At 38.5% G+C, this 27,724-nt stretch overlaps 2 protein-coding genes across 2 annotated transcripts; both read left to right on the top strand.

The window, feature by feature from the left end:
• The first annotated feature begins 8,472 nt into the window (after positions 1-8,472).
• LOC103120202 (olfactory receptor 10R2-like) lies at positions 8,473-9,414 on the top strand. The gene has a single exon (XM_007530577.2). It carries the CDS (start codon positions 8,473-8,475, stop codon positions 9,412-9,414), a length of 942 nt encoding a protein of 313 aa, XP_007530639.2.
• A 6,275-nt stretch (positions 9,415-15,689) lies between these two features.
• On the top strand, positions 15,690-26,029 carry LOC103120203 (olfactory receptor 10R2-like). The gene is given in 3 exon segments (XM_007530578.2): positions 15,690-15,815; positions 25,063-25,764; positions 25,766-26,029. Coding segments are annotated over 3 exon segments (1,092 nt in total).
• The last annotated feature ends 1,695 nt before the right edge of the window (positions 26,030-27,724 follow it).

The raw sequence follows: 27,724 nt of genomic DNA, 5'->3' as shown, positions 1-27,724 counted from the left end.
AAAGTCACCATTTTTAATAGCTGAGTAGTATTCCATTGTGTATATAGACCACAACTTGCTCAGCCACTCATCTGTTGTTGGACGCCTGGGTTGATTCCAGGCTTTGGTTATTACAAATTGTGCTGCTAAGAACATATGTGTACACAGGTCTTTTTGGATGGGTGTGTTGGGTTCCTTAGGGTATATTTCCAGGAGAGGAATTGCAGGATCATAGGGTAGGTCCATTTCTAGCCTTCTGAGAGTTCTCCAGACTGCTCTCCACAGAGGCTGGACCAATTTGCATTCCCACCAGCAGTGCAGGAGGGTTCCTTTGACCCCACAACCTATTCAGAATTTGTTGCTGCTACCTTTTCTGACATATGACATTCTCACAGGAGTAAAGTGGTATCTCATTGTTGTCTTTATTTGCATTTCTCTGACAATCAAAGTCTTGGAGCATTTTTCCATGTGTTTCTTGGCCTTTAGATCTCTTCTTTGGTAAATATTCTGTGCATATCCTCTCCCCATTTTTGGATGGGGTTATTTGTTTTCTTGTGGTTGTGTTTGGCAAGCTCTTTATATATTTTGATTATTAGCGTCTTGTCTGATTTATGGCATTTAAAGATCTTCTCCCATTCTGTGAGGGGTCTCTTGGTTTGGGTAGTGGTTTCTTTTTCTGTGCAGAAGCTTTTTAGTTTGATGTAGTCCCATAGGTTTATACTTCTGCATGTTTCAACCCATTTTTCCCAACACCATTTGTTGAAGAGACTCACCTTCCCCTTTTAATATTCTAGGCACTTTTGACAAAGATTAGATGGCCATAGTGTAAGGGCTTACTTCTGGGCTCTCAATTCTACTCATCTGGCCAGTGTTCCAGTACCAAGCACTTTTGATTCATGTTCCACTTTTCATTCATGTTCCAGTACCAAGCACTTTTGATTCCACTGGCACTATAATACAGTTTTAGATATGGAGTGTGATGCCTCCAGTTCTGTTCTTTCTTCTCAAGATTGATTTGGCATTTAGGTCTTTTCTAGTTCCAGATAAACATTTGTAACATTTGTTTTATTCTTCTAAAAAATCTGGCCTGGCTCTTGATGGGGAAAGCATTAAATTTGTATATGGCTCTGGGTAGTGTATTCACTTTGATGATGTTCATTCTTCCAACCCATGAACATGGAATATCTTTCCACTTCTTTGTGTCTTTTTGAATTTCCTTGAGTAGTGACTCATAATTTTCAGTATACAAGTCTTTCACTTCTTTGGTAAGGTTTATTCCTAGATATTTTATTGTTTTTGTTGCTATAGTAAAAGGAATTAATTTCTGGATTTCATCTTCTTCTAACTTAGTGTTTGCATGGAGGAATGGCTCTGACTTTTGAATGTTAATTTTGTAACCTGACACCTTACTGTATTGCCTGATGATTTCCAAAAGCCTCTTGCTAGATTCCTTAGGATTTTTTTTTTTATGTATACTATCATGTCATCTGCAAATAGAGAGAGTTTGACTTCTTCTCTTCTTCTGAGAGCCACATGTATTTGCACTCACTGGCTATTTGCTGGGTTCCTGAAGTTGTTTTATTCCTGCCTTGTTGTGGTCCCAGATGATCTCCTTTGGTATTCCTAGTTGACCTGGGAGAGGAAAGAAGAGAAGCATAGCTGATGCTGCTTTGTAGCCCCACCCCCAGAAGTCTCCCAGATGCTGGTCTTTTCTTTTCTTTACTTTTCTTTCCTTTTTTCTGCATAACAAACTACATAGGACTTATAGTAGTGAAGTAAGAGCTGGGGAGACAGTCCAAAATTAGTGCATAAAAGACTTTTATGCTTAAAACTCAAGACATTCTATCTTTGATGTCACCATATGAGAGAGTTTAGCAACACTCTGATCTCTCTTCCATTATAAAGTCATAAATACGATTTTTTTGAAAAATGAAGTAACAACAATTATTTATTATGTTTATAGATCTATAATTTAGACAGGAGTCAGTATAGTCACAGCTTTTCTGGATTCAGGGAGAAGTACAAAAAGAAAAATATTTGGCTATATTTAATCTTCTGCTTATCTACAGGAAGAGGAAGCCTAGAGAAGAATCTTCTCAGCATAGTATTTCTTGAGGCTCTAACTACTGTCTCAAATCTTTACCATAAATAAATATAGCCAAGATGCCATCAAGTTCTATTCAACAAGTTCCTATTCTGTGACATGGAATCTTCTCCAACTGCCATGGAGCATCTGATATCACTCATATAAGAGCAACTCATATATGAACTTCTTGAGATATCCATGAGTGTCCAATATTTTCCCTGTTTGTATCTCATGTCCAAACTCACTAGCAGAAGGAATACATAGGCAATCTGAAATTGGGAGTCAGTTCACTAAGATATCCCAACTGAAATCTATACCGCTTTACTGCACAGCCCAAAATGTCCTGATTTCTTTATTGAATTGATATTTTTCCATGCTTACACTGTACTGCAGGAGAAAACATGTTTCCTATGTGTCTTTTTTTTTTTTTTTTGAAAATTTGGGGTCCATTTGTGTATTTTTAAAATAGTTTATTTATTTAGTCACTTTTGTTGCCCTTGTTTGCTTTATTTTTTTTTTTTTTTATTGTCATCATTGTTGGATAGGACAGAAAGTAATGGAGAGAGGCGGGGAAGACAGAGATGGGGAGAGAAAGATGGACACCTACAGACCTGCTTCACTGCCTGTGAAGCAACTCCCCTGCAGGTGGGGAGCCTTGAGCTCAAAGGATCTTTAAGCCTGTCCTTGCACTTTGCGTCATCTGCGCTTAAACTGCTTTGCTAACGCCCGACTCCCATGTCTAATATTCTATCTTTTACTCTCTGCTTCTTTTTTTCCCCCTCTTCCAATGTCATGTATGAAAATGTTACCTAGACCTTTTCCTCCAAACTAAGGATGCCAATTTAGAGTCTCCAGATAGGAAAATCCAAAGTAGGTAGTGCAGATGTTTGTTTTAACATACATTGCCCAGGAAGCTTCCTCTTCTCAAAGAAGTCCCCAGAGAATTTCTAAGAGGACACTAGTTGATCTCCTAAGCGTACTGAGAGGGTTCTTTCCTGGGTCAATGAATTCTCTTAGTGTATTGCTATAGTTTTACTTGATAATTAGGGGGTAAATTACGGACAAATATTGGATGCAGTGTTGTAACTGGTTCCCTATGGAGGAAGACACCTCAAATCCCAACCAATACACTGAGGCCATGCCAATGTAAAGAGGAAAGACCACTGATGAGACTCATGGAGACAGGAACTAAACTACTTATAGAGAAAAAAGATACAGATGACACTTTTCTGATGAGTCGTATAAGAAACTCTCCTTCACTGGAAGAACTTGGGGCCAGTATATCAAGGAAGGTAATTCTGACACATTTCACCTAGAGAACTTGCAAAAATTTCAAGCACATGTCTGAAAAATGACTTGTAAGTCACTGGGCAGAAGAACTCTGATTTGAAGGACTGTGATTTTTTTAAACTTATTTAATGGGGGATTATTAATGGTTTACTATAGACAGTAAATACAATATTCTGTACATGCATAACATTTCTCAGTTTTCCACATCACAATACAACCCCCACTAGGTCCTCTGCTGTCCTGTTCTAGGACCTGAACCCTCCCCAAAACCCACCCCAGAGTCTTTTTATTTTGGTGTAATACACCAACTCCAGTCCAAGTTCTGCTTAGTGTTTTTCTTCTGATCTTGTTTTTTCAACTTCTGTCCATGAATGAGATCATTCCATATTCATCTTTCTGTTTCTGGAAATGTGAAATGTTAATTTTTATTAATACTTTGATTTATCAATATTATCATTGAAGATCCCCTTGTATTTATTTATTTATTTATTTATTTATTTATTTATTTATTTATTTATTTATTTTGCCTCCAGGGTTATCACTAGGGCTTGGTGCCTACATTACAAATCCACTGCTCCTGGGGGTCATTTCTTCCATTTTGTTGTTGTTATTGTCATTATCACTGTTGTTGTTGTTGGAAAAGACAGAGAGAAATGGAGAGAAATGGGAAAGACAGAGAGGGGAAAAGAAAGATAGACACCTGCAGACCCGTTTCACAGCCTATGAATTGATACCCCCCACACAGGCGAGGAGCTGGGGGCTTGAACCTGGATCTTTACGCTGGTCCTTGCCCTTCACACTATGTGCACCACTGCCCATTCCCCTTCCACTCATTTATTTGATTTTAGGGAAGATGTATTTATTTATTTATGATGGAGTGTGAGAGAAAGAGAGACCATCATTCTGGAATGCGTAGTGCCAAGAATCAATTTTTTGACCTTAAGCTTGTGGGTCTTGTTATTTCCCACTGTGCCATCTACCTGGTCACCTAGTCTTATACTTATATGTTATATTTAAAAATCTCTGGGTTTATCTGTATCTGATTATCTGTTTTCCCCCCCTACAAAAATGTTTAGTAGTGGAAACAGGAAATATGATAAAATAATAGGAAATAGCCAGATGGTGGGAAATATGTAGAAAAGACAGAGCCAAGCCTAAGAGGACAGGGCCACAGTATCAGCTCTGTTTTTTCTGTTGAGAGGGTACAGTAGACTTGAGAAGGAAGAAAACAAAAAAAATTTGGACAACATGAACTGTATGGAAAATAGAAATCTTTTAATGTAAGAAAAGCTCAAAGGTGCAAAGGGAATCAAGCTGTAATGGAAACAAACTTTATTAATTGTTAACAAACCAGTAATTTACTAATGGGCTACCTTTTATTTATTCACATAGCATCTATATCCCACATTTTTAAAAACTGGGTTGGCTTTTGAGGACACATAGGGAATAAGATGTTCGTTTGTTTTTTCCCTAAGACTTTTTTTTTTCAAATTGGAAAGAAGGAATTTTTTATGGTATGCCAAATATCTTCATAAAGATACATGAAGTAAATGTTTACTATACTAGAGCCAACAATACCTTCTTAGACAGATTAAAAAGTGTTCAATAACTGGTGACTTTAAAAATATATGCTAAATGAGTAGGTCATAGGTGAAGGTGATACTTTGTTAGAGGTTGAGATCTCCCTCTGAACAGTCAAATCACAAAGTCATATATAGGAAACTGCTCAGTGTAATTTCTTTTTTTTTAAATTTCTTTATTGGAGGAGTGATAGTTTACAGTCAACAGTAAAATACAATAGTTTGTACATGTACATTTCCACATATCAATACAACACCCCCATATGTCCTCCTCTGTCATCATGTCTCAGTGTGATTTCTATGTTATCAAGATTTAGAGTAGGACGTTATAAAAACAGATGGAGATAATCAGCTGTCTTTTATTTATTTATTTAAAAAAGTCTTTTTTATATTTATTTATTTATTTATTTTCCCTTTTGTTGTCCTTGTTGTCTTATTGTTGTTATAGTTATTATTGTTGTTGTTATTGATGTTGTTGTTTGATAGGACAGAGAGAAATGGAGAGAGGGGGAAGACAGAGAGGGGGAGAGAAAAACAGGCACCTGCAGACCTGCTTCACCACCTGTGAAGCGACTCCCCTGCAGGTGAGGAGCTGTCTTTTAAACCAACTTAAGGAAATTAGCTTTGTCTACAGAAGAAGAAGAGGTATTACAAAAGATAATAAAATAAAATAAAAACAAATTTGTTTTCCACTTGTTAAGGCAATTGAGTTACCCACTTTTTCTTTTTCTTTTTTCACTTTTTCCCCAAGACATTCTCTAAATCTGAGTTCTTCAATCTCAAGACACTACTTACTATTCACAAAATATTTTTGCAGCAGGCTAGAATAGATTAGACTCAAAGTTTTATATAGTTTTATATAGTAATTTTTTTTAAATTTAAAAATTTTATTTCCATACAGATTCTGGGTATGTATTTGAAAACATAAGAGATATAATTGGGGGTAGAAGGAATTGCCAAGGAATAATGTCTTTTTTTCCTTTTTTAAATATAACTACTAATATTTTTAGGGTGTTAATATAAAAAAGAAAATATTGAAAAGTGGGAGACCAGAAAGATTACTTGTAATACTCTTGTTTTTGGTAAATGCATGCCATGCAATCCTTGTGTATAAAATTTAAAGGGAAGACAATTCAGAGATCTCAAAATAGGAGTTAAACAACCTTGATTTGAATCTTTTGTTTTTCTTTTTTTTTTTTCTCAGCTCTTGTTTATGGTGGCACTGGGGATTGAACCTGGAATCTTTGTTGCCTCAGGCATGAAAGTCTCTTTGCATAAACTCTGTGATATCTCTCCACTCCTGAATCCCATTTAAGACATTTTTAAGTTTGTATCCAAGTAAAAGAGCTTGCAAGCAGTAATACAAACAATAGATGCACCACCCCCACCACCACCACCACCACCAGACGCCCTCCACCACCAGAACACTGCCAACCCTGGTTTATGGTAGTGGCAGGGATTGAATGAGAGACCTCAGAGCTAGAGGCTTGAAATTCTTTTGCATAATCACTGTGATATGTCCCTGGTAAAGCTGTTTTATTTGTTACTTGTTGACTGATTAACAGTGGGTTACAATATTATAGAATTACGATGTATAGCTCCATATGGAGCCCACGACCAAAGTTCAGTGTCCCCGCCTTCACACCTTCCAATGATAACCATTATAGTGGAAGTCAACATGGCAGGCTAAATGAATAAGAAGGGGACAAATTTGGGAAAGTTCTGAAATCAAATGTTATCTATATGGGTGTTTTGAAATGAAGAAGAGAAACTAGGATCACTTATGTATGGAGATGAATTTTCTGGTCTCTGGATAGTTGCAATTTGTGGAATCAAGGAGAAAGTTATAACACTGGTGTCAAAGCAAGTAAGGAATTTTGTGGTGGGCCAGAGAATGTGGAGCCAGTAGCAAAGATAACTAAGAAGTTGTGTAAAGGACTCATAAGTACAAGCACACTGGCAGAAAATTTGAAGAAAAAAAAAAGTCATAAAATTTTAAGATGGAAGAAAAAAGCAATAAACAGAGGATATAAACTGTTTTAAGATTTAGGTGGTGGTATAAAAAAAAATTACAGGATCAGATCAACCTGCCAGCCCTGTATTCAGTAGGGAAACAATTACAGAAGCCAGACCTTCTACCTTCTGCACCCCATAATGACCCTGGGTCCATACTCCCAGAGGGATAGGGAATAGGAAAGTTATCAGAGAAGGGTATGGAATATGGAGTTCTGGTAGTGGGGATTATGTGGAGTTGTACCTCTCTTATCCTGCAGTTTTGTCAGTGTTTCCTTTTCATAAATAAAATTAAAATAAATTACAAGATCTCCAAACATTCCTCAATATCAAAAATCCTATGAAAGAAGTATTGTAGCAGATAAGAAGAGAATACACACTTGGGGAAAATATGAGATTTAGGATCTGCTCATTCTGACTTCCTAGATATTGAACATCACTTAGTTTTGCTTGTGCAAAGGGGATTGCCTATACCAGTGTGACTCTGCTGCTAGGGTAAAGGAGAGCCTGGAGTGGAAAGAGACAGAAGCCAGGGAGTTCTTTTCTCACAATTTCCTAAGAGTCTACATAAGAGCTAATTTATTGCAGGAGAAGTGGATACTGGTCTGGTGCAAAACAAAAATAGGCTGACTAGCGGATGAGAAAAATCGTGTGTCTCACCTTGTCTCAGAATTTCACAGCTGGATTGTCTAAGACTGTTCTGAAACTCTTCATCAAGATACAGAATCCAGGTAAATAACTTAGGGCATGAGTGGTGAAGCTGTGCTGTAGTTCTCTTATCTTCCTCACTCCCCACAACCAATTTTTTTTTTTTGCCTCCAGGGTTATTACTGGGGCTCAATGACAGCAATACGAATCCACTGCTTCTGGTCGACTTTTGTTTTTACCCCCATTTGTTTGTTTGTTTTGTATTGGCTAGGACAGAGAGAAATTGAGAGAGGAAGGGGATATAGAGAGGGAGAAAGATAAACAGCTGCAGACCTGCTTCACCCACTGCTTGTGAAGCGACCCCTCCAAGAGGTGGGGAGCCAGGGGCTCAAACTGGGATCTTTGTGCTTCTTACTATGTGTGCTTAACCAGGTGAGCCACTGCTCAACCCCCTCTTTTTCACTCCCTATTTTCCCCTTTCCTCTCAATTTCTTTGTCTCTATCCAAATGAATGAATGGGTAAATAAATAAATAAATAAATAAATACAGAGGCTGATTAGATAGCAAAATGTCTTTCACACCTGAGTCAGCAAGGGTCCTAGGTTCAGTTCCCAGTACTATCCTAAGCCAGAATTTAACAGTGGGATGGTATAAACAAAGAACCCCACAATCAAATAAACTAAAATGCCATTGTTTCATGTTCATTTAAGATATATTTTTAGTTCATTTATAATTCTTTTTTCTCTCTCTCTTATTTGCTATTTCCCATTCAGGCTGGTGCTAGCTGCTCTTGGGAGGGTCAGTCCCCCTGATTTCTTAGTTCCTAGGACTTCTGCATCTGATCACACTGGCTCGATTTCCCAGGATCAGCTCTCTATGGCCAATTCCTCCTATGTCACAGAGTTTCTGCTGTTGGGTTTCTCCAGCCTGGGGGAACTGCAGTTGCTGCTCTTCGCAGTTTTCCTCTGCCTCTATCTGATCATCCTGAGTGGAAACTTCACCATCATTTCAGTCATCCGCTTGGACCGAAGCCTCCACACTCCCATGTACTTCTTCCTGTGTGTGCTTTCTACCTCTGAGATCTTCTACACCATAGTCATCCTGCCCAAGATGCTTATCAACCTGCTTTCTGTACTCAGGACACTCTCCTTTGTGAGCTGTGCCACCCAGATGTTCTTCTTCCTTGGCTTTGCAGTCACCAACTGTCTGCTTCTGGGTGTGATGGGCTATGATCGCTATGCTGCCATCTGTCAGCCACTGCACTACTCCATTCTCATGAGCTGGAGAATGTGTGGGCGGCTTGCTGTCACCTGCATTGTTTGTGGCTTCCTCATTTCTCTGGTGGGAACAACTCTGGTTTTTAGCCTCCCGTTCTGTGGCTCCAACAAGGTCAATCACTACTTTTGCGATATTTCTCCAGTCATCCGTCTTGCCTGTGCCGACACTTACATCAATGAGCTGATCATCTTCATCTGTGGGGTCCTAGTGCTTGTTGTGCCCTTGACATTCATCTGCATCTCATATGGCTTCATAGTCAGCACCATCCTGAAGATCCCCTCCACTGAAGGCAAGCACAAGGCCTTCTCCACCTGTGCCTCCCATCTCATTGTTGTCGTTGTCCACTATGGCTGTGCTTCTTTTGTCTATCTGAGACCCTCAGCCAGATACTCCTCGGGCAAAGACAGACTGGTGACTGTGACCTATACCATCATCACTCCACTGCTGAACCCCATGGTGTACAGTCTGAGGAACAAGGATGTGCAGATGGCTATTAGGAAAATGATTGGGAAGACTGGACATTCTCTAAAGATCTTATAATTAAACTGAAATTTTAAGTTCTAGGCAATGGATCACTTGCTTGAACATATAGGTTATTATGCACAAGGACCTGGGTTCAAGCCCCTAGTACCTACCTGTAGGGGGAGGAAGCTCCAGAAGTGGTGAAGCCAGGGGCTGGGTGGTGGCACACCTGGTTGAGCACATGCATTACAATGCACAAGGATGTGGGTTTGAGCCCCTGATGCCCACCTGCAGCGGGAAAGCTTTGTGAGTGGTAAAGCAGTGCTGCAGGTGTCTTTCTGTCTCTCTCCTTCTCTATCACCCCCTTCCCTATTGATTTCTGGCTGTCCTTATCCAATAAATAAAAATTTAAAAAAAATAAATAAAAGAAGTGGTGAAACCGTGCTGCAGATGTCTTTTTCTTTCCTCTATCTCTCCATTCCCTCTCAATTTTTCTCTATCCTATAAAATAAAATAAATATATAAATATAAAAATATATTTTCAATAGTGCACACACATTCAAAGCCAAGGCATCACTATGTATAAAGTTTCTAGACTAATCTATTAAACCATATGTCTTTGGATGGTGTTTGAGATTGTGGGGCCTTAGTGTTCTCCAAGTATGTAAAGGCACTGTGATACACCTGTGTCTTAGTTGTTGCATTGACAAGGGGATGTTGCAATGTGTCTGTCCTCTTCTTTCTCAGGATTTACAGTTCCCAGAAGGGGTCTTAACAACCATTCTATCTTCTATTGTACTCCCCCCCACCACCAGATTTCTGATTGTACTCCTTGTTCAGATGTGTTTTCCTAATGAGGTACTCAACCTGAATACTACTTAGATTCAGGGAAATGACATGGGGTAGGGGGAAGCTACTGGGCTAGTAACTAGGCCTTTCTCTTGACATTGGTGATATAATGAGTTCTTTTAGACATAGCTAAGGCTTCACTGCTTCAGGCTGATTTTTTCAGATAAAAAGAGACAGAGAGGAAGGCACTATAGTACAGAAGCTTCCTCCAGTTCCTTAAGGGTCAGATTCAAATATTTGTCCCAGGTAAGTAAACTATGTCACCAATCTGAGGTCATATTTTTTTTTTTAGATGAAGGCAAATTTTATTCATGGAAATGTTATTTTTAGCAAGGGAAGAACAGCAATTATTTTAAATATTTCTTGAAGATAAAATAGTTAGGCACATGTTTATAACATTTATTTGAAACATGACAGAAATAAAGCTATTTATTTAAAATGCATGTTCATATTTATGTATGCATGTATACATAATGCATATGTATATTTCTATAATATATATGCATATATATGTAAATGAACACATGTGAATTCCTTTATGTAGGATGGTTTGAAGTTTATTATGCTGTGTCTATCAAAGTCTCAGCATGAAGAAAGAAATAGAGAAAATCTTGGCCTTTTTTTAATAATCTGTTTTCATCAGTGAAGCAACCCCTATATAGAATTGTCAGCACTACTGTATAATTTTATCAGTAAGTTAGTGTTCACTATTTGTACAATAGGTCAAGTACTGTTTCTGCAGAGTGGACAAGTAGCTAGCTGCCCGAAACCAAATCAAATCAGGCAGACAGTTCTCTTCCTCCTAATTACTAATAATCACAGTGATAGGGTCAGAAGATACACTACTTGTTCTAATTTGTTCTTTGTATGTGATGCAAACTGGTTGGATTCATTTTGATTGTTATCATGAATATAATTTTACTTAAGATTTTTAGTTACTTTCCTTAGTAATTATTATTATCTACCCTAGGAGTAATACACACATATTAAGTACTTATATGCAATATTTTACACAGATATGTAAAGTTATACATTCATGTGCAAAGGAACATTTTTTTCTTTTTTAACTAAAGCACTGCTTATGGTGGTACATGGGATTGAACCTGAGACTTCTGATTTTTAGGCATGAAATCTTTTTGCATTACCATTATGCTATCTATTCAGTCCCAGAGGTCATGATGACAAGAAAGCTATTATTTCAGGGTGGGGTGATATAACATAATGGTTATGCAAAGAGACTCTCATTCCTGAGGCTCTGTAGTCCCAGGTTCAATCCCCTGTACTACCATAAGCCAGAGCTGATCAATTCTCTTGGAAAAAAATAATAAAAGCTATTTTTCTTTGAATCTCAGTTTTAAAACATGGAAAAGAGTAAACATCGATTTTTTAAAAAATTCCCTGGGTTTTGATTTGCATGGAATAGATAATTCAAAAGTTCACAGAATGAGAGAGTCATTATCTTAACCGAGACTTGAAAACAGAGTTGGCAGTCAGCTGAGGTAAAGAACAAACACCTCATCACAGACCCCTGCAAGCGTCAACCCGGCTTTGACCTAGCACGTTATGATTGGGTCCTCCTCAATTGCTATCGAAAAGGCCATGACCAGTGCGCCGCTATGTTCTGTCGCTGGGGAGCCAGAGATGACCTGAACTGAACTGCCCCTGCGGCTACAGACAGACTATGACCCACGTAGTCAACGACTGCCACCTCTCCAGATTCAAAGGAGGTCTTGAAACTTTACATCAGGCTCAACCTGACGCTGTTGACTGGCTACGGAAGAAGGGCAAACGCTAGAAGAAGAAGAACCGAGACTTCACACATTTCCACAAGGGTCTTTTATTTCTTTCAGATTCTGCAAATCAAGTACTTTTTCTAACTACTGACTTGAGTCACTAATCACATCACATAGAAGGTAATGAAGTTATGGTTCTTGTTTTTAAGATAAAGGCAGGGAGACACAGAGAGGGAGAGGGAGAGGGAGAGGGAGAGGGAGAGGGAGAGGGAGAGGGAGAGGGAGAGGGAGAGGGAGAGGGAGAGGGAGAGGGAGAGGGAGAGGGAGAGGGAGAGGGAGAGGGAGAGGGAGAGGGAGAGGGAGAGGGAGAGGGAGAGGGAGAGAGGCTGCAGTACCAAAGCTTCCTCCAGTGCAGTGAGGGAGAAGGCTCAAACCTGAGTCACACATAACGAAAAAATAGTGCACTATTCAAGCAAGCTATTTTGCTGGTCCAGAAGATATGTTCCTAAATGAATGAAGAGAGTGATAACCAGTCTGACCTCTCAGGAGGAAGACAGGTCTCCATGGCTTCCCAGGCTGAACGCACTAGCAAGCAGGAACATCCCTCTCTCAGATTTGTCTCCAGAATTCATATTCATAGAAAGAGAAGGGCTTTGTGGGATCAGAGAGCCTGTATATTTTTTTTTGCTGATATTGAAATGAAAAATAATATTTATTTAAGTTTATGTGTTAATGAGAGAGTTGGCATTAATTTTAGTTTTAGGATTTATAAAAATTTTATTATTGGTTTTATTCAGATTATTTTTGAAGCACTTCTATTTAGGTTAAATTCTTCCCCTCCTTCTTTCTCTCTGTGTGTGCGTTTATCTTGATTTTTGTGATTAATCTATTTGAGTATGCAACATTATTATTTGTTTTGTGTGCCCATGATTTGGCATGATGCCTTGGTACTGAATTAAAATCCTTCCTGGTATTTGTATTTACTAACTTATTAGTCATATTTTAGCAATGTTAACATAAATATTTTATTATGGAACCTTTCTTTAATACTGAATACACTTTCTGAGATTTAAAATGTATAATCTAAAAGTAAATAAGCAAAATATTTATTCTATCCCTAGTTCCACTAAAAAGGATTGTAGCGGTTGGTATAAAGAGTATATACACACACACACACATACATACACTCACACACACACACACACACACACACACACACACACACACACACACAGCCTTCACCTACGTATAAAAAAACAAATAAGGAAACAAAGAAACTAAGCTCTAAGTAGAAGAAAGTTGACAGTAGAATCACTCAAACTGAAGCAATTCAGCACAGAACCTTACCTGGAATTACTCCCCACTAAGCTGCTCAAAGGACAGTAAAGAATGAGAAGGATTCATCACAAGATAAAGAAGAGCTTCTCAAGCTATTTGTAGTGAAGGATTAATTAATATTCTATTCATTTTCATCACAAGGTGATAATCCAGTGAAATGCGATAAAGATGAATGACTTAGAAATTGAAATCAAACACATCTGATGCTTCCTATTCTGTTTTAAAAGATGTCTCTGCTGATTCCTGGAAAGTTGAGCTGTGGAAAAATGGTTTAATGCTTGTATTTAAGACTATCATTCCAGGCAAGACTCAGGATTTCCTTCCACAAAATCCCACTAGAGGCATCTGAACCAGAGACATGGCAGAAAAGGTGCCAGTGTGAGGTGGCTTGCTTAAAGTGGAGGACTTAGTCTGAGTATCCTACCATGCGGGTGTAAATAGACATTAGCCCACGTCAGCCTTCACGTACACCACCATTTACCCATTCACCATTCACCATTCACCCTTACAACCCTAGGAAGTTGACAGGTTTAAATACATCCACTGGAAAACAGGAGGATTCTGTTCTGAGAATGTGACTAAAAGTTACATTTATCTCAACAAAGTCACTAAATTGTTACTTCTTTAGGGCCCACAGTCCACAAAGCACCTGAAAACAGAGAACGTCCAGACCAGACCGGTTAGGTTTGCAATCTGGAATAGATTTGAATATCTAAGGGCTACTAGACTACATCTGAAGATGCCTTGAACATGAAATAGAAATCCAAACCTCAGAGCAAGCAATTCTCAGAAGACCAGTAAAATATACATTGAATAGAAAAATGTTATAATAAATATTCCAACAGATTATATTTCACCCATGAAAGAAGACCATTATACCATGCTCACTTTTATGGAAGCAAGACCTAATGACAGAAGAGTGCAAAAAATCATGATTGTCACACTGCTATTGCATTACAAAGTACACTCACCCAGGTAAAAGAATATGACAAGCACCTTATTACTGTATCTCTTTCCTCCACAGGAACAACTCAGTTAAGGTTTCAGCATTTTATTTTCAAATTTTGTATTACCTAAAGTTACTTTTATGTTTTTTCCTACTTTGATCGATCTCTTCTTGATTCTGTTTTTGTTTCTGGAATGATATTTATTCAGCCTATCTCTGAATTTATACTACACTTGTAAAACAGTTTTTCCTTTCCTTTTAGCCACTTATGAGTCTTTTTCATTCATTCATATCTTGTTTTATTTATTTTAACTAGAGAGAACTAGAAACACATACACACACACACACACACACAGAGAGAGAGAGAGAGAGAGAGAGAGAGAGAAAGAGATGCCAGAGCACAGATTAACTCTGGTTTATGTGAATTGAACTGTGAATTGAACCTATGGCCTTGGAACTTCAGACATTAATGTATTTTGCATAGTCATATGCTATGTCACCAGCCTTTCTTCTCTTTTTCTCTTTATCCAACTGTAACTGTCCTAACTGAATTTTGAACACTTGCTATTTATTTATTTACTTATTTACTTATTTATTTGCCTTCAGGGTTATTTGTTGGGGCTCGGTGCCTGCACTCCGAATCCACTGCTCCTGGAGACCATTATATTTTCTGTTTTTGTTGTTCTTGTTGTCGCTGTTATTGTTGATGTCGTTGTGTTGGATAGAACAGGGAGAAATCGAGAAAGGAGGGGAAACAGAAAGGGGAAAAGAAAGATAGAAACCTTCAGACTTGCTTCACCGCTTGTGAAGCGATACTCCAGCAGGTGGGGAGCCGCAGGCTCGAACCAGGATCCTTATTCTGGTCATTGTGCTTTGCGCCACTTGCGCTTAACCCACTGCACTTCCACCCGACCCCCAGCACTTGTCATTATTTTATATGTCCTATCCCTTCTTTACTTTATTTGAACTGATTTTGAAATGCTTGGGCATAGGGTTTTTTTTAATAGTCTTTTAAAAAGGAAAGATGTATTCATTTAATGAAATATTGTAATAGAGAAGGTGAGAAGAAGAGAGAGACAGAGAAGACATAACACTACAGTCATCCCTCTCCACTTTGCACTTCGACTTTCGCGTCCACTCTATCTCTGTTTCTTAAAATATATTCATTAAAAAGTTGATCAAGATGTTGAAAATGATACAGCCTACACTTGTTTGTCCGAATCAGTGTATGCCCCTGTATTACAACTAAAATTTAAATTACTGTACGTATGAACTGTAGGCCTATGTATTGGAGCATCCCCACAAATCCTTCAATGCCAGGTGCAGCTGCTCAATCACTCTTTGTGTGGGTTTGAAATCAGGTGTGGGGAAAACAAGCCAATCAAATCTTGTTTCTCTCTTATGCGCTTCTACATCCGTACACATTGGAAGCATCTTTGCTCTTCTAAGTACTTGCAATTTCTGAAAACCTTTATCTAAGTTGCACAATGGCTTCTAAATGCACTCATTCTTCTAAGTCTTCTGAGGATGAAATTAAGTGCTGGAGGAAGATGTTTAACTTCCAGAAGATGAAACTCTTGGATATGATCAAGGATGGAAAGAAAATCATGGAGGTTGCCTGCCATTACTATTTGAATGAGTCTACCATTTGCTTCAGCCATACAGATGAAAAAACAAAAAAACATCAGTGCAACAGCTACTGTATTTAGAAGGTTGTAAACAGGTTTCCTATGCTCTAACTATGAAAATATTCAATTTATAAATAAAGAATTCTACTTCACAGAAATTTACTTATCGTGGTAGAGCCTGGAACTGATTAACCACGATAAACAAGGGACAGCTGTACTCAGTTCTGGCATATGTAGTGATAGGGGATGAACCTGGAACCTAAGACATGTAAGTCCTGTGCTCTGATGCTGGAATATCTTTATAGCCTTGGCTAGAGCTTTTATTTATTCTTTGAGCACATTGTGCAAACTCTTGCAAGCGAAGTGATGATATTTTTTGAAGGTCTTTGGTGGACAGTTTGTTTCAGTTTCTTTCTCTGATAAATCTTTTGTAAATTTTTGTTGTCAGCAGGGTTTTACCACTCTAAGCTGAATCTAGAGAGAGGGGTATCAGGGGGGTTGTGGAGAGAAACAGAGGGAAGAAGATAGCACAGTACTTAAACTTTCTCTTGTGTGGTGGAGATAGACTCAAGCTTGAGTTACTACCATGACAAGACAGGTGTGCAATACTGGTGAGCTATTTTTCCAGCTCTCTGATACATCTTGATGAGTAAATATTTGAATCTACAATGCTGCCAATATTTTTCTGAAGTGGAGGTATCTGTGCTGTTGTCCCATATTTTCCTAGTTCTTGGTAGCAATTCTTCTTCAGATTGACATTTTTAAATTCATATAATTTTAGTTCATTCAAGTGGATTTATAGCATTAGCAGTTACAGAAAAAAATACTATCCATTTCCAAATAATACTAAATACTATGGAACCTTTATAATGCTTTTATAAAAAATAATCTTGTCCTTCTGATAAAAGGGATGTATGTTCTTTCTCTTCAAATGTAATATTGTTGAAAAGATTATCCCTTTACCGTTAAATTTCCCTGGAAAACTTGTAGAAACCTAATTGTTTTCATTATGTAGATCTACTTCTGGATACTCTCTTTTGATTTCTTTTTCTTTTTAGAATTTATTTATTTATTAATGAGAAAGATAGGAGGAGAGAGAGAAGAAACCAGACATCACTATGGTACATATGCTGTTGGGCGGGGACTGAACTTGGGAACTCATGCCTGAGAATCCAGTGCTTTATCCACTGCACCACCTCCCAGACCACTGATTTATTTTTCAATTCTTTAAAAAATATTTATTTCGTACGTGGCGCAAAGCACAAGGACCGGAGTAAGGATCCCGGTCTGAGCCCCTGGATCCCCACCTGCAGGGGAATCGCTTCACAGGTGGTGAAGCAGGTCTGCAGGTGTCTATCTTTCTCTCCCCCTCTCTGTCTTCCTCTCCTCTCTCCATTTCTTTCTGTCCTATCCAACAACAATGACCACAGTAATAACTACAACAATAAAACAACAAGGACAACAAAAAGGAATAAATAAATATAAAAATAAAAATATATATTTATTTATTTCCTTTTGTTGCTCTTGTTTTATTCTTATAGTTATTATTGTTGTTGTTATTAATGCCATTGTTGTTGGATAGGACAGAGAGAAATGGAAAGAGGAGGGGAAGACAGAGGGGGAGAGAAAGATAGACACCTGCAGACCTGCTTCACCACTTGTGAAGCGACTCCCCTGCAGGTGGGGAGCCCAGGGGTTGAACCGGGATCCTTATTCTGTTCTTTGCACTTTGTGCTATGTGAGCTTAACCAGCTGTGCTACCACCTGACTCCCTATTTTTTAATTGTTATATCAACTCCAAACTATCTTTTATTTTTTTAAAGGCTATCATGCTTCAGATAATATTTTAGAGCTCAGAATAAAGCATTTAGAAAAAGAGAAACAATTTCCACCTGGAGATTAAATAGAGATACATAAAGGAAAATTCATATTCAGCAAGGCACAAAAATTTGATGAAATTAAAGAGAAATAGTACCACATGGAAAAATGTTTCAAAGAGATTTCTCAGTCAAATTTCGGTAAAATGGTGCATATATCTGGGTTAAGTCAAATCACATCAGATTTTTCTTGATGTTTCTGTATTGTACTTTTTCTTTATTGCCACTAGGGTTATTCTTAGGGCTTAGTGACTGCATAATGAATCTACAATTCCCAATAGCCATTCCCTCCTTTTTTCTTTAATTTGATAAGATAGAAAGACTAGAGGACAACTCCACACAATTCCCACCACCCAATCTCTATATCCCACCCCCTCCCCTGATAGCCTTCCCATTCTCTATCCCTCTGGGAGCATGGACCCAGGGTCGTTGTGGGTTGCAGAAGGTGGACAGTCTGGCTTCTGTAATTGCTTCCCCGCTGAAAATGGACGTTGACTGGTCGGTCCATACTCCCAGTCTGCCTCTCTCTTTCCCTAGTAGGGTGGGTTTCTGGGGAAGCGGAGCTCCAGAACCCATTGGTGGGGCCTATGGTTTTGTTAATCTATTCTTTCTTAAATAAAAAAAATAAATTAAAAAATAAAAAAAGAAAGACTAGAGGAAAAGAAAGAGAGATAGGAAGACTAGAGGGAGAGAGAGAAAGAGAGAGAGATAGAGAGACTTATAGCACTGCTTCACTGCTTGTGAAAGATCCTCTCTGTAGAGACTTATAGCACTGCTTCACTGCTTGTGAAAGATCCTCTCTGTAGATGAGGGCCAGGAGCTTGAACCTAGGTCCTTGTACATACATGATAGTGTGTGCATTTAGCCTAGTATACTGATACACAGGTCTGTGTTGGTAACATGTGTAAGCCTGATAGAGCTTAGGGAGAACCACCCCCATCTTTGGATGGAGGTCTGAGAAGATAACCTCTTGGTAAGTCTCTCTCAACCGAGGTGAGCATAAGGGGAGAAACTCAGACTTGGTTCTTTCCTTCTTGACTCTCAGGCCCACAGATACCCCAGTACTTCCCTCCATTAACTGCAGGCCACATGGCCACAGATTCACTCATTCAAAGTCACCTTCTGATCACAGAAGAACACACCTTATCACACACTTCATCACACACCTCAGACCCCAGACAAGAGAAATTCCAAACTATATGGCCTTTTGATATCGATCTTCTCTCTGTCTTACCCTACGGGTTTAACCCCTATGCTTCTCTCAAATACCTTTGAATAATTAAGTTACTTGTGTTATGGAAAATAACTGTCTTGTATCTCATCAATTCCTGTCATACCAACCCCCTACCTTAGGGGCATGCTGACTGTTAAGAAACCTGTAATTTCTGTCATATTGCAACAATAATTACCTCCATTGCTTTTCTATTTAACTCTTGTCAATTTTGCTAATAAAGGGACTCTAGGATTCTGGGACTCTAAGAACTCAGATTCTAGATTCACGCTAAGAGTCCCCTGGTGTCTTTTACTTCGTGTCACCCCTGTCGTGAGTGAGAAAGAACCAGCCCGTTACCTTTCCCTTGGAGGCCACCCTGCCGGAGAAGGAGGGAGACACCCCGAAAGGTCTGTATTGTGCTTCTTTACTTAAAGACTAAGGTCTTTTGAATGTAACTTCAACATTTTTTTCCATTTCTATCACTCATATTCAATGTATTTTCCCCCTTACATTTAAGCTTCCCACTTCTGTCTACCTGGAAGAACTTACATACAAGTTGAGGTAGAAGACTAGAGTGTTTATCTGATGTGTGCCCAGTAATATTTGGTGAATATTGGTGGCTAAACTAGCAATCAGTGACCACCCAAGTTGAGTACTTGTCAACCTCCTTGGAATATATTTTGTAACTTATTTTGGTAATAGCAAGTTTGACTTTGAACCTCATTTTCTAGACAAGCTTCAGATCAGAAGCATACAGGTATAGAATAGGTTTTTCTCAATCCCACAGACTCTCTCTTAGCTTATGGGTCCCCAAATCCTCTAGGATATCATCCACAGGCTTAATCCTCTTCCTTCTCCTGAAGGCAGGCACATGACCAGAGACTTTTCCATCTCTGATAATCTTGGAGAATGTACGGCATCACTTCTCTGACCTTCTAACTATCCCACTGCTTCCCTTCAATACTCTTATCTGTTTTTTGGCTCTATGTTTCAATGTGGCAGCTTTGGCAGACAAAACACCATCCCTACACTAATTCTTGCTCTGTACAGAGTCTGAATTTGGGAGCCATTTTTTCCTCTTTTGCAATGACAGAGCAAGTCTTAATTTGTTCTGATAAAGCCTAAGGAATACAAGGTCTTTCTAGTTCCATTAAAAAACAAACAAAACAAAACAAGCAAAAAAAACCCAGAAAAGCCAGTCAGCATTTTCACCTATGAGATAAGTTTTCCACATTCGTTTTTCTTTCCTTAATGTGCAGTAGACTTAGTTACTAATGAGCTCCCTGGCACTTGGGACTAATTACCAACTAATTGATAATTTCATTTTATCTCCTGTTCACTATTTGCTCTGATTTAGCCTGTGAGATCTTCTGGGGACTATGATGTTTTCTCTGTCCTCTTCAGTCATTAAAAGAAGGAATGAAACTAGGGGAAAAAATCATTCTAATGGCTCCCAGGAGTATGGGAAAGAATACATGTGAACTAGTATGTCGAGGCTACAACTAATGAGAGAGCAAAGAAAAGTTCTTCGATGACGCTTTGGGGGATACCTCTCACAATTCTCAGCAGAGGTAGGAAGACATAATTTGAGCTCTGAGATAGCTGTCAGTGATAGAGGAGTAGAATAGAGTCATGGCAGAATAGAAATGATTTACTATATTAATTCTTGAGTCTTACTTGAGTTGATATCTGGGTTTCTGTAGATTCTACTTACTATATTTCCGGGAACTTAGGGTAATAGCCCCTGCTGGATAGTTTATATGGGAAATTGAATGAAGACAGTGTTTGCATCCACTGATAGAGAATTGTTAGTCACAAATGATAACATTTTTATTATTGACGTTTTTTTTTTTTTTTAACAATGATAACTTTGGAAGTAGTTTGATTATCCCATGAGCTCAAGTATGTGTATCTATCTTGATAGTAGGAGTATAATACTGAAGAGAGCAAGGCTCAGATATATGAGGTAGATTGAAGAAATAGAATTATTTATTTATTTATGTATTTGCTTCCAGCTGGGGCTCAGTGCTTACACTACAAATCCACTGTTCCACTGGAATTGATGTATTGCACCAAAGTAAAAGATTCTGGGGTGGGTAGGGGGTAGAATACAGGTCCAAAAAAGATGACAGAGGATATAGTGGGGGTTGTATTGTTATATGGAAAACTGGGAAATGTTATGCATGTACAAACTATTGTATTTATTATGTTGAATGTAAAACATTAATTCCCCAATAAAGAAATTTAAAAAAAAAACCAAATTCACTGTTTCTATTGCCATTTTTTAAATTAATCAATGAATTTATTTATTTTTGGATTGAGCAGAGATAAAGGGAGGTAGAGAGAGAGAGAGAGAGAGAGACAGAAGGACACCTGCAGACCTGCTTTAACACTTGTGAAGCAACCCCCCTGCAAGTGGGGGAAGCAGGATTCTTTAGAACTTAGTATAAGATCACAATAAAATAGGACCTGATCAATAGAGCTGGAACAGGAAAGGGATAGCTTCAAACAAATGCCATAAGGGTGCCTTTACCAGTAAAGATGCTGAGCCCATGGAGTGGACTCCCTACCTATCAGCCCACCCTAAGAGACTGGCTTCTCTAGTAAGTCTTCACTGGACATATGAAAAAGAAAGACCTGATACCTGTGACTTTCTGTCATGAATGGAACTTTTTATTTTTGTAATCGTAACTAAGGTTATTGCTAGGGCTTGTTGGATGCTTTGCACTGTACAGATAACACTACCTCCCTGCCCCACTAAAGGATACTTAGCATAGCTTCTTCCATTTCCATTCTTGAAAACCCCATAAGGCTGGGGAGACAGCATAAAGGTTATGCAAAAGACTACTTGTATGCCTGAGGCTCCAATGTCCCAGGTTCAGTCTTCACCAACACCATAAGCCAGAGATGAGCAGTGCTCTGGTAGCTCTCTGTGTGTATCTTTTTCTCTATGTCTCTCTTTCATTAATAATAAGTAAATAAGGGAATTGGTTGGTAGCACAGAGGGTTAAATGCACGTGGCGCAAAGGTCAAAGACCAGATTAAGGATCCCTGTTCGAGCCCCTGGCTCCCCACCTGCAGGGGAGTAGCTTCACAGGCTGTGAAGCAGGTCTACATGTATCTATCTTCTCTCCCCCTATCTATCTTCCCCTCCCTCTCTCCATTTCTCTCTGTCCTATCCTACAACAACACTATCAATAACAACAATAAAACAACACGGGCAACAAAAGGGAATAAATAAATAATAAAAAAATAAAAATAAGTAAATAAAATATTAATAAGAAAATGAAGAAAACCATATACAATGCTTCTGTTTGACAGTGATGAAGGCTAGGGAGGAAACACAGAGGCGGCACACCTGATATTTAGATATGGGATTCTAGAGGCCCCAGGTTGTATCCCTGGCATACCATATCACAAAATTGAATGGTGCTCTGATCTCTCTCTCTCAAAATAAATAAATAAATATTTTTAAAAGTCTAGTGAGCAAATAATGAAGTGAAAGCTGTGAGTGTCCAACTAAGCTATCTTTCTTTACAGACTCTTGGATATTTCTAGACCTCAACCTACTACAGGCCATCCATGGACACATGACCTGCAGAACCTTCAGAGATGGGAACCAAGGTAAATGCTCAGGGAAGAATCTGGATGTTTTGTTCCCTTAGTCAGAAACTGATTGTAATATAGTGTAAAAGGCAGTTGTGGTATCAGTTATTTTTTTAAAAAATATATTACAAATAGAAATAGGTTCATATCTATAACTTATTGGTTGAATATGGGTAACAAGATTATACTACATTATAACACACTCATAACTGAGCACTAAGAATTAGTATATTGAGAACTAGACCTCAGTCCTCAGATATCTACTGTATTTAGGTTTAAAATTTCATCATTCTTTTCATGAACTTGAATAATGCCTTAGAAATGCCATTTGAAAAATAAAACCTGTTTAATTAATGACTTGTTTTTTATATTCTAGAAAAAAACCCTCCTAGGCTGCTTTTATACTCTGACTTTGAGAACTTAGTGATGTATTCTTCCATGATATAGTCATATATATGTACATATTAGAAAGTTGCAAAAATAGTTTAGGAGAAGAGAAGCTCTTATCATTCATTGTTGAAGTGCAGAGTTGCGAGAGGTTGCATTCTGTAAGTGGGCTGACAAGAATGTAAGGAAAGTGGAGAAAGGTTTTCCAAATGGTGGGGAAAGGAGAGGAAAAAGCACCAAGATGAGATGCTGTAAGGTGAGACATCTTACTCTTGCTGTGAAAAAAAAATTCCCATTTTATTAATCCTTTTGAGGAAAGAAGAGAAGAAGTAATGAAAAGTATAGGATAAGTTAGCATCATTTCTCTTGAAAATAGTATTTGGCTCAATTAACCCAAGAAATCTATGAATATAGATAATCAATATTTGTTACATGCACATACCTATTAAGTTAAAACCTATAAACACATGAATGAATTAATTTATGAGTGAATTGAAGTAGTGTCTATTCAGAGAACATATCAGGTCTGCCCATTAACACACAGGTCATTGTGATCCACTCAGATAAAACATAACTGATCTTTTAATATTCAGAATGCCCTCAGTAAGAGGAGCTGCAGTGAAAAACATGAAGGGAACATTCCTAAATGTATTGTGTGGGTCTACAGTAATTAAAAATTTTCCACTTTGCAATCCACTTCTGCATCTTTACTTTCTTATATTAAATTACTTTTAATTTTGTTATTACTTTATTAAAATCAAACTTGAATTTAATGAAACCAATTTGGGGAAGGATTTCCTTGTTTGATATCAAGGATGAAACACCTCCAGTTCAGCAGTGGTCAGTGAGATGCCAAGCTTTGTGAGAAATTCAGTTTCTTTTTTTTTTTCCAGAAAAATGATACAAGATATATTCAGGAGAGGCTCATATTGAGGAGAGTTGATTTAGGATTCATATCTTTCTTTTTGGATAAAAGATAAAATTAAGTCTCATCTTGGTAGAATAGCAATCAGCAAGCTCATAACTGATGCTCATGAGAGTTTATTTGTTATTATTATTTTTATTTTTCTTACCAGATTACTATTCAGCTCTGGCTTATGACGTGGTAGGGGATTGAACCTGAGACTTTGGAGCGTCAAAGCATGAAATTTCTTTGCATAACTATTATGCTATTTACCCCGCCCATGAGGTTTTATTCTGTGGGCTCTTAGACCCTTTCTGATACCTCTCTGTCATGTGGGCAGTGGGTGAAAGGATGAGCTAAAGTTAATGGCACATAACTGACAGTAAATTATATAGAAGTAGGATTTGAGATTGGTTGTCGGTTCAATTCTTCTGTATAAAAAATAGGCTTAAATTTACAGTATGTAATAAATAGGGATGGGAAGAAGAACACAAAGTGAATCGTAGATGGGGCATGGTGTAATACATCACAGCAAAGGATTCTGGGAAGGAAAGAAAGGAATGGGTGGAAATGAACTTTGGGGTCCTGGAGAATAATGAAATTGTATCCATGAGTCAATGAATGTACTGTAGAGCATTAACCCCTTCAGGAAAAGATAAAAAATAGGCTTAAATTTAAATATATATATTTAGCTCTAGGTTATATGCACAAAGTGAGGCATGTTTGATATACACAAAAAGGAAAGTTAAGAAAAGCTAGCAGCCATGTCCTGAAAATTAAATCAAATTTTCAGCAGGAAAGAGCATTTACTAGAATCAGGGAATATGCACCTGCTTTGCTTTCCTGCTTTACTTTTCACCAGAAAACCCAGATGAGAGCTACTATTGATGTTTTCACGATGCAGGAAAAAAAAAAAGCTAAGTTATGGAGTATTACACAAAGGAAAAAGGGATGCACTGTAGCGTCCAATAGGAAATTTTTAATATACTCTTGTTCCTTAGTTTTTGTTAAGAATAAGCAATATGAAAAATTTCAGTTACTAACATTAACACTATAAAAGATGCAGAAATATCACTAGAAACAGATGCAATTTGAGGTCTATTTTAAGAACAGTTCCATTAATTCATTAAGACATCCCCTAGACGCAGAGGTCTTTGCCCATTTTCCTATGTAGAGTCCCTCTGTCTCCAGGAGAGCCATCTGCATCATTCTGGATAAACACCCACTCATCCCTTTTCCCTGCAGGTGACTGTCTGGGAGCAAGCCCACCACACTAACTTCTCCTCTGTCACAGAGTTCCTGATGCTGGGATTCTCCAACCTCGGGGAAACCCAGCTGATCCTTTTTGCTGTTTTTCTGTGCTTGTACCTGGTCATTCTGAGTGGGAACATCACCATCGTAACAGTCATCCGTCTGGACCGCAGCCTCCACATACCCATGTACTTCTTCCTAGGGGTCCTCTCTATCTCTGAAACCTGCTACACCTTTGTCATCCTGCCCAAGATGCTGGTCAATCTCCTGTCTCTGCTCAGAACTATCTCCTTTGTCAACTGTGCCATTCAGATGTTCTTCTTAATTGGCTTTGCTGTCACCAATTGCATGGTCCTGGGGGTGATGGGCTATGACCGCTATGCTGCCATCTGTCACCCACTTCGGTACCCTGTCCTCATGAGGTGGCAGGTGTGTGGTCAGCTGGCAGCTGCATGTGGTGTCATTGGCTTTCTCTTTGCCATGACAGGCTCCTTCTTAGTCTTTGAGCTCCCTTACTGTGGCCCCAACAAGATCAACCACTACTTCTGTGATATCTCCCCAGTGATCAGGCTGGCCTGTACTGACACCTATGTCAATGAGCTGATCATTTTCATTGGTGGGGTCCTAGCACTCCTTTTTCCTATGACATTCATCTGCATCTCCTATGGCTTCATTGTCCGCACCATCCTGAAGATTCCCCTCCACAGAGGGAAAGCACAAGGCCTTCTCCACCTGTGCCTCCCATCTCGTTGTCATTGTCCACTATGGCTGTGCTTCTTTTGTCTACCTGAGACCCTCAGCCAGGCACTCCTCAGATAAAGACAGGCTGGTGACTGTGACTTACACTGTGGTCACTGAATTACTGAACCCCATGGTGTACAATCTCAGGAACAAGGATGTTCAGTTGGCCATTTGGAAAGTAATTGGCAGAGGAGGATTTTATCCCAAGGCCTTACAATGAGACTACTTCTTGTCTATGAATGCATCCTTTCTCTGGACATAGAATAAGTACAATGTTTATCATGATGTTGTCCTTCATCAAATAGAATTTTAAAGCCTAGTAATGTAAATTTCTCATGTTATGGCTTGGTAGTCTATATAAAAGTGTTGGTATGCTTCTAATTCTGCTTCTAAAACCCCCTTCTGTTTCATTTGGTTTAATCCCCCCTGCTTAACACTGCATTCTATTTACATAACTAAACACCACCCTCCCTCCAGGGCATTGGTGGTTCAGTGGTAGAATTCTCGCCTACTCTGCCCCCTCTCCTTGTCGCACCCTGATTTTCACCAGTCACTTTTCTCTCCACCCTCTCTATGTCACATCCTGTTCACACCCTACTTGGAAAGTATATATAAAGACAGGATTGTTCGTTTTAGTTTAGTTTAGTTTAGCTTAGCTTGGTTTAGATTGTGCTGCATTCTACATGAATAAAGAGATACTGCATACAGCTCAGCCATGAGTCCCGGGTCATCGGTCTCCCGTCATTGAAGCTCAGCCCGACATAAAAGGGGTTATTTGTTCATCAGAACTGTACCAAGTAATCTTAAGTTTGCATGGGTGCTTAATTAAGAACAGTAGAAATATCAGTCTCTTCTGTGAAGGCTAAGTAAATGTACTGTATTTTTAATGGCAGTTCAATACGGAATGTCTAGCTCTCCAAGTTTTCCGTGACATTAGGAAGTCTCTGTGAAATCCTTCACCACATATCATTGATAAAAAGATAATAAATCTAATTGGAGAATTATTAAAAATCAGGAGCTCTCTGAGTTAGAAAAAACTCAGGACTGCAAGTTCCAATAGTTTTGTTACTACAGGAGTTTTCATCTGTCATGTTACATCCTCCTACTCTTTCATGAATGGAAAGTCTCACAGTTAAATATGTCTTGTGTTGTAAATATTCACCTTCTGTGTCTTGCTTCTTTTGTTGTAGCCATTGTCTCTGGAGATGGTTTATCTCCTATATGGTACTGCTCTGGTATAGCAGCAGTCCTAATGTTTTTGAGGGATAGCAGATAGCACACACTTTGTTACAACATCTTTACCCTAGCTGACAAATCCTTTCATCTTCATGATAAATTGAAGTTCAATGACTACCCCTCCCACCAAATCTTGGTTAACTTTCTCTGGATAATTCTCACAATCTTTTCATTTTATTAATAGCATTCTTCAAATGAGTCACTGGGAATGGAGACAGAACTCCAGGTGAACATTTTTCTTGTCTTTGAAGCAATTGTATGTTAATTCAAACTAATTTTCTTCTTTGTCAGTTGTGCTACATAACAGCACTTATCTGACCTGGTGTCTCTTAGTGAACAGGATAAAATGTTGTATAGCCTCAGTCCTAGTGTGGTGAAGACCATTTTTATTACTTTAGTTTAACTGTGTTATTCTTTAAGGCAACCTTGGTTTTATTTGATTCCTTAGATGACTGCCTTTGGTATTAGGCCTAGATACCCTGGCCTGTTCATATTCCATCTTTAATAAACTGCCAACTGACTCTCTCTCTCTCTCTTTCTCTCTCTCATAACTCCATTCTGTGTGTCTAGGCTAGAATGGTAAATAGTATTTGCCTTGTCTTGAAGAAACAGTCAGCAGTGCCTGCAAGGATTCCAGTGTGTACACATGCTCAGTGGCAGAGTATTGGTTTAATATTAG

The sequence above is a fragment of the Erinaceus europaeus genome, chromosome 9 (assembly GCF_950295315.1).
Source record: "Erinaceus europaeus chromosome 9, mEriEur2.1, whole genome shotgun sequence".
Lineage (NCBI taxonomy): Eukaryota > Metazoa > Chordata > Mammalia > Eulipotyphla > Erinaceidae > Erinaceus > Erinaceus europaeus.
This window is presented reverse-complemented; position numbering and strand designations above follow the sequence as displayed.